The sequence below is a fragment of the Podarcis tiliguerta genome, assembly GCF_965153285.1.
Source record: "Podarcis tiliguerta genome assembly, chromosome: 11".
In the NCBI taxonomy this organism is placed as follows: domain Eukaryota; kingdom Metazoa; phylum Chordata; class Lepidosauria; order Squamata; family Lacertidae; genus Podarcis; species Podarcis tiliguerta.
This window is the reverse complement of record NC_139544.1, coordinates 33,112,002-33,126,642: the sequence shown is the minus strand read 5'-3', so window position 1 is coordinate 33,126,642 and position 14,641 is coordinate 33,112,002. Positions and strand designations below refer to the sequence as shown.

At 39.9% G+C, this 14,641-nt stretch overlaps 1 protein-coding gene across 1 annotated transcript in view; it reads left to right on the top strand.

Moving 5' to 3' along the window:
- RASGRF2 (Ras protein specific guanine nucleotide releasing factor 2) overlaps window positions 1–14,641 on the top strand; it is an 81,895-nt gene that overhangs the window by 62,898 nt on the left and 4,356 nt on the right. The window contains 9 exon segments of the mRNA XM_083404617.1: window positions 6,221–6,376; window positions 6,380–6,525; window positions 7,029–7,089; window positions 8,947–9,050; window positions 10,048–10,132; window positions 10,613–10,810; window positions 11,117–11,196; window positions 12,483–12,600; window positions 14,303–14,371. Coding sequence (XP_083260743.1) covers window positions 6,221–6,376; window positions 6,380–6,525; window positions 7,029–7,089; window positions 8,947–9,050; window positions 10,048–10,132; window positions 10,613–10,810; window positions 11,117–11,196; window positions 12,483–12,600; window positions 14,303–14,371 — 1,017 coding nt within the window.

Sequence of the window (14,641 nt, the reverse complement as noted above, 5' to 3'; positions counted from 1 at the left end):
GTGTTAAGCATCACAATTGTCATATTAAAAATTTAGGTTTGCAGTGCAGCCTCATTAGAATAGTTCTTCTGTATATTGCTGTGGTGTAATTACAAGGGGACAAGGTTTGCTTTTCTCATTACAGTCGTGTTTTACTCAAACGAATGCATTGTTGGGAATAAGCTAATAAAGGTTGGTTTGTTGATCAGTTCTGAGATAGGCACAGAGTTGCCAAAAATCTAGCGCTGGGGACTCAGCTACATTAGGTTTGTTTAAGTTATAAACGCCTTATAACACTGTGACACCAGATGGTGCTGTAGAGCTGAAATTGGAACTGAATGAAATTTTCCATTGTGAGCTTTACAACGGTTTTTTCCGGATCATTTTCAGAGTGGTTTTTTTAAAATAGGTGTTTAGATGCAGCCTGGATCAGCAAAAAATGCCTCCGTTATGATTAGCTATTGAAATACAATCATGAGTCATGATTGATTCAGAGTTGCTGTACACGTTACCAGTTTATGAAATGCCCAAACAGTAAAAGCTCTTTGAGAATTACGAAGCCATTTCACTAGTACAAGTTGTACATTTAAACTAATTATATCCAATCAGGTTTGACAGACAAAAACTGCTGTTACAGGAACAAAACTGGCAGGCTCCACAAATGCTGATACCTACTTTTTGCTCAGAAATAAGTGGAATGGAGAGGAGACTTTTGCAGCGCCAGCCAAGGACAGCTCTATTCCCATGTATTTCAGTTCAGGCCACATTGAACGGAATTAATTGATGCAAGTTGATTAAGATTCACTTAGAATTTATTTCTAAGGTAGAATAATAGATTCCACAATTGAAACTGTACTTTTAGAATCATGTGATAAAAGAACCTGAAAGGTACCTTAAATTAGAAAACGTATCTCTACTACAATGCCACCACCCTCCTCGTGTGTGTGTGTGTGTGTGATTTTTAAAAAATTAGTTTTCAACAATATATAAACAAAACAAGAAGTTTCCCCCAATCCCACCTTCCATCTGCCATAACAGAAGATTAATGTACAAGATTTTTCCATAAATCCATGGATGAAGTCAGTGGAGGCCGGTCATCAGGGTGTTCACTTGAATATTTTATAAGGGGTACCAAACTTCAATAAAACCATCCACCTCAGATATATTGTTCAAGGCATGTTAGTTTTTGTTAGTTTCTCAGATAAGGCAATTGTCCATATGTTTTGTCTCCATTGCGCAATGTGTAGATGTTCAAGTCCTTTCCAATTCTGTGCTATAAGTAGTTGTGTTGCTATCGGGGGGGAAATAAGTATATTAAAGCAAGTTGATCTTTCTTAAAAATTGTTACTAAACCCAGACTTGGATTACACTATACATTCTGTTTTGTAATACTACTTCAGCGAATAGTTTTACTGAATAGTTCCCAGAATAGTTGTACTGGTTCACATGTCCACCACATACGGATTATTGTACCAGTTGCCCTATATCCTCTCCAGTATGCTAGTGAAGATGTTATGCAAACGTAACTATGTCTTAAGGGTGTTAGATGCCATCTATAAATTAGCTTAAATTAGTTTTCTGTTATGCAGGTTGATACTGATTTTAAAGGGATTTTTGTCTGTTTTCCAAAGTAGCAGAACGTTGCCCCAATGGCAATATCATGGGATATTTTATACAATATTGACAGAATTATATACTGGTAGAATGGTCAGTCATACTTAGAATTAATTTTTCAAAAGGAGTCAGTGACTTGGGTGCTTTGAATTTAACTGCTGGGTTTGAAAAAAAGTATAATTTAATGTATAAGTAGCCAATTCACATTGCACCCTCCATGTTTTCCATGATTTGCTCTGCTGTGAGAGTTATCGTTTTCATAGAGATTAACCAATCTGTATAAGCCTTTGGCTTTCCATTTCACATCATATTTGCTGCCTTGGCGCAGCCATGGCCTGATACCGGGGGCCATAATCACCAGGTATATATTATCAATAAGTTTCTATAACTGTTGTTATTTTGAATGTTTAATTCTTCATAGATTTTTCCTTCCATTCTCTAAAAAGCTGGGGCATGTGTGTGTTACAGTTATCTCAACATACATTAGGTTTCCATGGTGATACATCGGTTGTCTCATACTGTTCAAAGTGGCCCCTGGTGTGGGCTAATAAATATGGGTGTTTAGCATCCAGAGAGCACAGTGCTCCTACAATTCTCCTGGCAGAGCTTCTCAAAGGTGTTTTGCATTTCTCGCCTCTTCAAGGCACAGTATTATATAACAAGCTGTAATGTACACACTTTTTCTATATGTATGAGGCAGAGTTGTTAGTTATGCCTCAAAGCAGTATTTCTTCTTATCCTCCTCCTTTCTTTCACATTAAAGTTAAAGGACCCTATCACAAGCCAGCCTGAAAACAGTTATGTGGCAAATGAAGAGGTCTAAAGCAATATGGAGTGTTAATTGGCCCTATGTACATCATATACGGGGACGTGGGTGGTGCTGTGGGTTAAACCACAGAGTCTAGGACTTGCCAATTGGAAGGTTGGTGGTTCGAATCCCCGCAACAGGGTGAGCTCCCATTGCTCGGTCCCTGCTCCTGCCAACCTAGCAGTTTGAAAGCACGTCAAAGTGCAAGTAGATAAATAGGTACCGCTCCAGCGGGAAGGTAAACGCTGTTTCCGTGCGCTGCTCTGGTTCGCCAGAAGCGCTTAGTCATGCTGGCCACATGACCTGGAAGCTGTACCAATAAAGTGGCCAATAAAGCGAGATGAGCGCCGCAACCCCAGAGTCGGTCACGACTGGACCTAATGGTCAGGGGTTCCTTTACCTTTTTACATCATATACGTATGCATATTGTGACAGGCTTGCTGTGTGAGTTGATGGCTGCATTAAGACAGCACTTTATTCTGTTTTCCAAACCTTTTCTTACCTGTGAATGTTTGCATTTTATGTGACCTTTCACACACTTAAAAGCCACTTCTAGAAATCTAGTGGAAGTTTAGTGCTAATTCCACTCTACATGATGAAATTTGGGTTAGCCTCCCAGCATACAGTTCTTTCCCGCCATTTTAAAAGTTAGCATGATATGGCAGTAGGTGGCTCAAAAAGCCACAATTCCATAATGCAACAGGTACTGCTGTATAAAAGGACTGTGCAAAATCTGGACAGAACCGCTAGCATTATATTCAGGAAAACGTAATGCAGTAAACCCTTGCGTGTTGGAATGCAGACTGTTCTAAACCTTTTTTATAGTCTTCATTCTTGTTTTCTAGGTAAATTGGATTTCACTCATGGCCAAAGTACGCATGATGCTCAGTCATGTGGAGTTTGTCCTGGTCTTCCCTTCCACCTCCACCTCCCAAAGTCACTACAAAGGTTGCCAAGTAAAGCAGAAGACTAACCCAGAGTGCAAGCATGGGAGTTTCTTAACCCTTCCCCATCATGCTGCCTTGGTCTTAAAATCCCATGCCACTGCTTTTTTTCTTTTTACCTGACAAGTAAAACGATACACGTATTGGAAAAGGCTGGTCTCAAGCTCCCTGGCTTTGTTTTTTTATTTTTTTATTTTTTTATTTATTTATATAAAGCATGTATTATTCCCCCCCCCCCCCGGCTTATCTTCGAGTCCTAAAAGGCCTCGGTCCTGTATACCTGAAGAAGCGTCTCCACCCTCATCGTTCAGCCCAGACACTGAGGTCCAGTGCCAAGGGCCTTCTGGAGGTTCCATCACTGCGAGAAGTGAGGTTACAGGGAACCAGGCAGAGGGCCTTCTCGGTTGTGGCTCCTGCCCTGTGGAATGCCCTCCCATCAGATGTCAAGGAAATAAGCAACTATCCTACTTTTAAAAGACATCTGAAGGCAGCCCTGTTTAGGGAAGTTTTTAATGTTTAATGCTGTATTGTGTTTTTAATATTCAATTGGGAGCTGCCCAGAGTGGCTGGGGAAACCCAGCCAGATGGGCGGGGTATAAATAATAAATTATTATTATTATTTGCAACAACCCAGTGAGGTAGATTAAGCTAAGAGATGTTAACAGGCCCAAAAGTTGCCAGTGGCTTTAAGAGGTGAGTGGAGATGTGAATCTTGATGGTCTTGGTGCTAGTCCAGCAATTCAATCCACTCCACTCCACTGGCTGTCCCAGTGAGTAGTGAAAACTACAAAACATAAGGAGGAATTAGGCAAGGCGTGGTTTGGGCTAGGGGGAGATATTTGATTCTGCAGAATATGGCTTTGTAAGCAGGTGTCCTGCTGCAAGCAGGCTTCAGGATTGAGGAGATTCAGAAGGGACTGCATCCAGCATTCATGCAAGAGCTGCTGCATCAGGATGTTGATGTTGTTCATTAAAATAATAGTAACTGATGTATCTTTGTATCTAAAAATGATCTAGTATAGTGCAGACTTAAACGTGGTCACTCAGAAGTAAACACCATTGAATTTAATGGGACTTACTCCCAGGTGAGCATAGAATTTCATACTAAGCTACTAATGAAAAGTTCATGGTTTGAAACTTGCCTAGGCAAGCCACAGTTTTTCTGTCTGAAAAATAGGGGATAATGCAACGGTCTTAGCATACCAAGATTGTTGAAAGGAATGGATAATGCCCATGAAACACTATACAAACATTAAGTATTATATACTTTATTATATACTTTTCCTATGCTGTTTTATAATTCATCTATTCAAATATGTGTGTATCTCTCATGGCTGTTTTACCATTAATAATGGAAAACGAGTAAGGAGTATTCCTTTGGTTTCAAACGTTAGGTTTTTTAAAAATATATATATATTAAAAGATTGTGTATGTTATAAAAGGGGATCAGAGACTTGAAAAGAGAAATGAAAAGAAATTATTGTCAATAAAAGTGCAGAAGAAGGCTGCTATAGAGAAACTGCACCCAAACAATAACCTGCTGCAAAGGAAGTGAAAAGCTTTTTAGCTGCATAGCAACAACTTAACATTCACTCTGCATGCCAGATATTTCTCTGGTTTGGTTACAGATTAAGCGGATTCTGCCTGGAAATAAAACACCTGTGTTGCTATGTGAGGAGCATAATGTTTGACAAAGCATCACCGGGCAAATATATTATTTATTGTTACTTATTTATGATTTAACCATGAGCAGTGTATCTGAAAAGACAAATGAGGAGTGAACTTTACATATTTCTTGAGTGTTCTAGAGTGTTTCAGTGATGATGATGATGATAGAGGAGTGTTGGAATACTTCTCATCATTCTCTCAGTAATGGAAAAGCAGTGGCCGTAGATAGACAAAGTTTCAGCTAATTTGTATACAGCAAGACTTTTACCAACAGGCTTTGCTCATAGGATAACCAACATTTGTTTGGTAAGTCCTTGCAGAAGTCCCTAGACACCGAAGCTAAAATATTTAGAAATATGTATAGGGCAATAGCATATATCTTTCCTAATCACACATTCAAAATAAAATGTGCAAGAATTTCAAGAACTTTGCTAGTGACTATTGTTTGGGTTTCTATGGAAACAGATGCTGAATTGCTACCCACATGGTAGCAAACAATCACTATAAAAGGAACCGTTACAAATATACTGGATTGATGAAGCTTTTAGTTTAAATCCTTTATCCAAACATCTGCACTAAGCTGAAATGCAAATGACTGGAGTTAGTGCTTCTCAATGACTCCAAACATGAAGATGTTTCAGTACATGCATTTTCTTGAATCCATCCCTCACCCTCCCAGTGTCTAATCTTTGGAAATATTCACAAAGATGCACAAGTATTAACTAAGAGAAAAAGTCAGATTTATTCTCAGAATTGATGTATGTTATCCGTCTAGGTTTCAGAAGGAGATACTATATGTTGCTTTTAAGCATAGGACATGCTTGGGGAATCCATAGTACAAAATACTGCAGCTTGCAGTTGGCCTAGCCAAATATCACCTATTTTGAAAAGCTTCACTACCTAAAAATTAATTTCTGAGTTGAGAAAAGTGCTGATTTTTACCTTGGAAGTCCTAAAATTAATTATTTTTCTGTTGAGATTTGTGTACCACCCTTCATGAAAAATATTAACTGGTCAGTTTACAAAAACAAGTACTATAGCAACATAATACGGGGTATGTTTTAATGTTTGTTTAACGTTACATCATTAACTTCATAAAATGACTTAAACCATCAGCTTCTAGATATATTGTATATGTTACCTTAACGATCTTGGATAAGAATAGGTAGGTAGTTATATCTGAGTGTTCAAAGTAATGTCAGTTAAGGTATTGCTGTTTTGTAATTCAAAACTCTTCAAACAGATACATTTTAATAACTTCTTGGTTTTGTTCATTTCAGAATCTTTGGTACAAGGTTCAAATACTTATTCAAAACAACAGAACTGTGAAAAACAAATGCTGAACAAAAACGCATATGTAGTATGATTGCTTCATTCAGAAAAAAAAATTCTTTTGCAGGATTTTGAGCTAAACAATGAACTGAAGATGAATGTTCTAAATCTGCTAGAAGAAGTTTTGAGAGATCCTGACCTTTTGCCACAAGAAAGAAAAGCTACAGCAAACATCTTGAGGTAAAGCAGTTGAATTAGTTTAATCATAAAGTATTGTTAGGCATTTGTGGGTGCCAGAGTCCTCTAACTACCTGGGTCTAGTAGATGTTAGAGTTTAACCAAGGCTTGGGGGTTAAACTGGATGCCAGAGTTCTAATCACTGGACCCAGTTTCCTGTGTTCAGGAGACTGGGGTGGCATTCAACAATATTGTAAGAAATGAAGAAATTGTACTCTGCATTATCCACACAGCGCTTATTTTCAAGGAATCACAAAAAGAATCACAATGCAATCACCTTTGCAATAAAAATGTGCTCATTTCATTTCTTTCAAGAGTTAAAAATTAAATCTGTTTTTCTCCTAAGGCTAGGAGATTTTGACAAAATACAGGCTTATATCCACTGATTCTCTGTGATAAAAGTTTTCCAGAGTTTGTTTCAAAAGTACAAAATATCCTTGTTACTGAATTGTCACTAGCCACAGAGATAAACATTTTTATATGAAATATTCTGCCACCTATTTTAGAGCACTCTCTCAGGAGGATCAAGATGACACCCATTTAAAAATTGAGGATATAATGCAGATGGTGAGTTAATCTACATAAGCTTATGTCAGATTTATTCATATTTATGTAAATTGGGGTAAATGAAATCACTAGAAATGGTGTTTGGCTGCTTGCTTGTTGCAGCTTTTATAGCAAATTAATTACCATCCCTTTTGTATTTGCACTTGACCACTCCCCGTTCAAATTGTTCAACAACATTTGTTTGAAACAGGTGAAAGGATAGCTGTTAGCTGTTCACAGGCTTAGTTGGAAGTTATGCAAAACACAGGCCTTCCATTTGAATATATACAGTGGAGGTCTTTTAGAATGGCACACATCTGTGAATGGGCCTCCTAGCTCATTATGCAAATTATTGGAAATTACAGTGTCTATTTGCAAGTTAAAACACAAACAAGAGTGTATTAGAAAAAAAGACATGTGCTGCCACAAACCGCAGAAAGATTATTTACATGAGGGAAGCATGAAATGAATTTGAATTTGAACCACAGAATAGCTTGGGAAAACAGATAGCTTTGCAGTTATAGTACTTGCTAATCAAGGTGCATATTGTTGCAATAGTGACAGCAAACTTAATTCAGTGTTCAAAGCTTACTGGTTTTGCCCTAGGTGTGTGGATACTAAATTTATCCACCCACATTATGCACCCATGCTTTTAAGTGGGCTTTGCTCTACTCGTTATTTTTGCAAGCCCTGCACAATTATAAGTCCCCTACACCTTACTCTTTGTGCATCTGAATATTTTAGTCTTTGTTAATGCACTAATGCTATGAAGGTACAATAAAGAATCCAAATGACACAGCCCCATCACAGATGGCTTCTTCATATGGTTTACATTTTGAAGAAGAAAACATATTAATGGATAACCAATGTAGGGAATGACGCGGGTGGCGCTGTGGGTAAAAGCCCAGTGCCTAGGACTTGCCGATTGAAAGGTCGGCAGTTCGAATCCCCGCGGCGGGGTGCGCTCCCGTTGCTTGGTCCCAGCGCCTGCCAACCTAGCAGTTCGAAAGCACCCCGGGTGCAAGTAGATAAATAGGGACCGCTTACTGGCGGGAAGGTAAACAGCGTTTCCGTGTGCTGCGCTGGCTCGCCAGATGCAGCTTTGTCACGCTGGCCACGTGACCCGGAAGTGTCTCCGGACAGCGCTGGCCCCTGGCCTCTTAAGTGAGATGGGCGCACAACCCTAGAGTCGGACACGACTGGCCCGTATGGGCAGGGGTACCTTTACCTTTAATGTAGGAAATGAGAAAGAGGAATGTTAAGAGTTCTCCAAGAACAGTTTCATTTACAAGAACCATGGGCCTTCTTTGCCCAGATGGATGGCATAGAGAGAGACCTTGCTCCTCCTCCTCAATCACTATGCCTCTTTTGATATCATCGGCAGTAGTATTCTCCTGGCCCAACTCTGTGGGCATGGGTATTGGGGCAGCATCTTTCTGTAGTTACATTGCATGTCAAGGCCCCCCCCCCCAAGCCACCCCAAAGAGAATAAAAACACAAGGACACAAAATTTTAGGTTAATGTTAATGGGCAAAATTTAGGCCACAACTTTATTGGTTACAGAATGTGAGCGGTATTGGCTTAGGCATTGGCATCAACATACTATATCAGACTCCTGCCCGCCTTGCAGGAAGATTGGTAAGGGTAAATGTTCTTGAAGTGCGGGAGCTCTTAATTTTTGCTGAATTGCACCTGAAGTTTCTATTCCTCTTCCATAGAAGAGACCTCTGTTCTGTTAGTACCTTTCCTCTTACTCAGGTTGTTTCCATAAATGAAGAACTGGGCAGTGAAACTGACACTGCCATCAGTTACCTAATGGGGCATGAAACAAACTAGAAGAATTGAAATGGCTGTTTTTGTGTGCTTCCTTGTTTACAGTTAGAGTGTCCAAAACCAGAGTGCTTTGAAACTTTATCGGCTATGGAACTCGCTGAACAAATCACTCTCTTAGATCACATTGTTTTCAGGAGCATACCCTATGAGTAAGTGGCTTTCTGATCGTTATTATCAAATGAAAATATTTTGCAAGTGAAGTTGCAAACTGATTCACATTAGTGACAGGCCTATAAAAAGAATTTGAATGCGTAACAGATAGAGCTGTGTTTAGTGCTGCTTAAAAACTATCATAGCATAATAAATGGACTATGAAAGACTTTAATCAAAGTGTTCATTAGCAGCACATGTCTACTGCACTTCTTTGTGAGCAGAATGCAGTTCACTTCCTGAATAGACTTACACACACACACATACACACACACACCCCACTTCCAAATAACACCTGACATTTAATATTCCCTCGCTAACTGCTAGTTCAGGAATTCTGTAGGCTTGAGAACAAGAGCAGCGAATATTGAGCTTATCAAATACATACCCTTTCAGCTTCCTAAATTAGCCGTCTCCTTTTAACCCAAGGGATGGTGCTTTAAAATGAATAAGGGCTTTTAAAAATCCTATACATCTCTGGTTATTTAGCAGTGTTGCATAAAAATTGTATATATGACAAACAATATGACTCACACCTTTCCCCATGTGTATATTTATTGAATGTTGTAACCCACCCTGGGACCTTGAGTGAAGGGTAATAAATTAAAATAACACCACTGCCAACAGCAACAACTTTGGGGCTGCCACAGAGAATGCCTCCCCTTGGTCACCCCCCCCATCCCCCAGAAAGAACTTCTGAGGGACTGGAACTACCAAGAAAGTCCCCTGTGCTGATCTTAACACTTGAGAAGGTCTGGGGGGGGGGGGAGCAGGTCTTTCAGGTATGGTAACACACTCCTGTGGGGTTCCATCTCCATAAAACACAATAAAACCAAGTACAACACACTGAGGTCCTTGGAGGAAGCGTAAGATAAAATTATTATTATTTAAATGAATTATAAGTTAATAATATAAATAAATACAATTAACAATATTCTGGTCTGCCATTTCCGATGACAGTTTCTTCTTTTGTTCTCTTCTTTCTGATTTTTCCAGAGAGTTCCTTGGACAGGGTTGGATGAAACTGGATAAAAATGAAAGAACACCGTATATAATGAAAACCAGTCAACACTTTAATGATGTAAGTTGATGTAAATGCTTTACCTTCCAGACTCTTCATGACTAACTATAGAAAAAACCACCAGAGCATTCCATTTTCCTAACCTGCTAGCCAGCAATTGCATAGTTGCAGTTGACTGAAATCTGCAAACACTAGCAGAAGAAATTAAACTACATTTACCCTTGTTTAATAAAAACAAAATAATACCAATCTTGTTTCACATTGCTTAGCTTATTGATTTCTGCTTAGATTACATCCCCTTAGTTTTTTCCCTTGATTCACAACTGAAAGCCCACTGCCAAGGGCAACTTGCTGTTTGGTGAAGATTGTTCTGCCTTCACCATCTTCCTTAATTCACTTTTTCTTGTGCCATTGTCATTTATGCAATATATGCTTTCTTAGTGTTAAATGCTAAAAAAAAACCCATCATTGTAATTCCATTTATACTTTTAATAGCATGCTGTAAATAGAAATATTCTAAGAACTTCTTCTTTGACCTAGATGAGCAACCTTGTGGCTTCCCAAATTATGAATTATGCTGACGTTGGTTCACGTGCTAATGCAATTGAGAAATGGGTAGCGGTGGCAGACATCTGCCGATGTTTGCACAACTATAATGGTGTGCTTGAAATCACATCAGCCTTGAACAGAAGTGCAATCTACAGACTGAAGAAAACCTGGGCTAAGGTTTCTAAACAGGCGAGTAATCACAAAATATGTTATCTGTGTAATGGGTATTGTTACTAGAAATATTATAAGTAAATGGTTTGCAGTGGTTCAGAATGATGTAACCACATCACTAGAAAACCAGTAGTTTAACCATCAAGAACAGGACCGACCTTATCATGGGGCCACAGGGAGCATCACATTATCATAATCCAACACTAGAACCCCACAGTGTTTGTCTTGCATTTGAACGCGTTTCAGCAGAATTTTCTTAACCTGAGTAGTATCATATTCCATTTTGCTATAAGGAGTGAATCTTCTAATTTGTTTTCTTTGTAGGCTAAAGCCCTTATGGATAAACTTCAGAAGACTGTATCATCTGAGGGAAGATTTAAGAATCTCAGAGAAACACTCAAGAAGTATGTTTGAAATTATTACATTTTGCTGTGAATGGTGGATAGTTATTAAGATAATGCTTCAGCTAGCTATCTTCTATGGGAGTTATACTGAACAATTAAGAAATCATCTTTTTAATACAGGCTTCATGGAATTCAATTCCAATGTTTTGTTGAACATGCTCCAAAGTCATTATCATGTATAGATTTTTATAGTATCTCTGGGTATAATAAACCTATTATTCTGTATATAATGTGTCCTAATAGAATTGTAGAAACGTTTCCAATAAATGTATGGCCACATTAATTTTAAAAAACTGCTGGGAATATCCAACAACCTGGATAGCCGACCTGGTGCCCTCCATATGCCCTCCACAAGTCATCCTCCCTGACCATTGGTCATGCTGGCTAGAGCTTATGGGAGTTTCAGTCCAACAATATCTGAGGGGTCGTGTGGGCTGTCCTTGACCTATATAATATCTCCATAGCTCTGAGATTCATATGAAGAGTTCAAAGAAGGGTTGCTTCTATTCAATTGTTTGGTAGTAATGATTTTGGGGAACAGTCGACCAGCACTTCTGTCATGCTATCTCCATTCACTTTGATGGAGTTTCCCTTGCAGCCCCACTATAAAGTGAGTGGATGTTGGGCTGAGCAATACTTGACCATTTATGCAAGTGCTAACATGCTTCTTGAATACATAGAGTCGATTCTGAGTAAGCTGAACTGAGAGTAGACCCATTGAAATAAATAGACCTAAATTACTTATATTCATTAATTTCAATGGGTCTATTCTGAGCAAGACTAGCAATAATCAGCAGAGTTCACAACAGACTTACAGCACAGTCCTATAACATTTCGATTCAGAGGTAAGTCCCACAGTGTTGAATGGGGCTTACTCCAAGGTAGAAGTATGTATGTATACTTTACAGTCTCATTTCACTACTGCAGGTGGCATGTTCAGTTTTATTATTTTCCTGAGTGATGCACACTATCACCAAGGAGTATGACCTGTTCATATCTCAAGATCCAGAAACACTTTCTTTGCAGGTTTTGAAGACATAGATAGCAGTTGCACATTTTTCTACACATTCAGGCATTCACTTACTGCTTCTTTGCAATTTATGTAAGGTTTAGCTATTTAAGAAAATATGTCAGATACGGAATGTATGAGAGTAATTATAGCTGTTATAATTGCTTACATGAATTCAGGCTCAATGAGCTCAAAGTCATTTTAAGACTATAGTCCCATGCATACAGACCCATGTACAAAGACATAAGAGTAAAACCTAAAATTTCTTGTCGTGCAGTTGTAACCCGCCTTCAGTGCCATATCTCGGGATGTACTTGACAGACCTGGCATTTATTGAAGAAGGAACACCCAACTTTACTGAAGAAGGCCTTGTCAATTTTTCCAAAATGCGAATGGTAATAGTTCTCTCTACATTTTGGTTTCAGTTTACAAGGACTTACTATGGACCATATATTGATTGCATTTCAAGGTGTATTATAGGTAGAAATGAGAACGAAATTGTTTATTTTTGTATGCAGGGTCAATGTTCTATCACCACCTGCTGGTGAATTTTGGAGTGTCCATAATCCAGTTTATATGTATGTACACACATTTTCCCGTTTGTACAAGAGTAAGTTGAAGATGTTCAGCTGAGTCAGCTGTTTTGCGTTCAGTGAAATATATAGATAATGTACAGAACCTAGAACTTTACTTCCTTAACCAGCATTAGTTGCCTATGAGGAGCATGTGTGTGTTTTCCGGCAATCAGAAATGCACAGAAGGGCATAAGCAAGTTATTTATTTATTTCATAAAATGCATATACCGTATTTTTCACCCTATAGGACGCATTTTTCCCCTCCAAAAATGAAGGGGAAATGTGTGTGCGTCCTATGGGGCGAATGCAGGCTTTCGCTGAAGCCCAGAGAGCGAGAGGGGTTGGTGCGCACCGACCCCTCTCGCTCTCCAGGCTTCAGGAAGCTATCCGCAAGTCTTGCAAGCCCGACGGGAGGTCCCGCGGGCTCGCAAGGCTTGCGGGCAGCAGCCTGCAGCCCAAAAGCTCGGGGGACAGCGGGGAGGCGCAGCGCCGCCACCCCGCTATTCCCCGACCTGATCTGGAGGCTTGCTTCTCCCCCCCCCCCCGCCAGCCTCCAGATCAGGTTGGGGAATAGCGGGGTGGCGGCGCTCCGCCTCCCCGCTATCCCCCGAGCTTGTGGGGCTGGCAGGGGGGAGAAGCAAGCTTGTTTCTCCCCCTCCCCAGCAGCCCCACAAGCTCGGGGGACAGCGGGGCAAGCCGCTGCCCCACGGAGGCTAGAGAGGCTGTCCCTGAAGGCAGAAGAGGGAGACAGAGCGCTCCGTCTCCCTCTTCTAGCTTGGGGATGGCTGCGCAAACCTGGGGGGGAAATAAAAATTTTTTCCTTGATTTCCCCCCCAAAAACTAGGTGCGTCCTATGGGCCGGTGCGTCCAATAGGGCGAAAAATACGGTATATATTTCTTTGTCACACACAAACAGCATGCTTTGAGAAGAGGGCAGTTTTCAGGAGATAATTAAGCTGCAATAGATGCATTTACAGTTGATTCATAAATGAAACATTAGGTGGATTTGTGAAAGGGCAATATGGCCCAAGTGAGGTTGAAATTGTAATTCAGAAGAAGATACATGTAAAAGTCTCCTGAAACACCATTTGTTGCAGGATAGAATATTTTAAATTCTAGTGAAGTCAGTGGCTTGGATCCACAGTTGCTCCTCCATTCACAACTTCCCCTAAACATAACACACACACACACACCCCATTCCGAAGATTCTCTCAAGCACTGGGAGCAGGGTTTTTTTAATGGCATACAGGGTGCTGCAGAGGAAAAAAGGAGGCAAGAAAAAAAACATTACAGTGGTACCTCTGGTTACGAACTTAATTTGTTCCGGAGGTCCATTCTTAACCTGAGGTACCACTTTAGCTAATGGGGCCTGCCGCTGCCGCCACGCGATTTCTGTTCTCATCCTGAGGTAAAGTTCTTAACCCAAGGTACTACTTCTGGGCTAGCGGAGTCTGTAGCCCGAGGTACCACTGTACATGGTAATAAAACAAGTGACTCTTTTTTATATTTGTTTCTTTAACAGATATCACATATTATCAGGGAGATACGACAGTTCCAACAGACTTCCTATCGCATAGAATACCAACAAAAGGTATTGTACTTTCATCTGTCCTCTTGCACCAATATAAAGTTTCTGTAGTGCTCTAGGTGTACAACCACATTTTTCATTTAGTGGAAAAGGAGATGTTTATGACTCATCGTTAAATCTAAAATACTGGCTAGATGATTTGTTTTCCTTGAATAGCACAATAAGTTCTGTTCAGGAAGGGTGCAATGGAAACAGTGATCTGATATGTCCCATTTACAGGGACAGCAAGATAGCCCTAACTTTATAATTGCAGAGTCTCCAATAAATTGCATT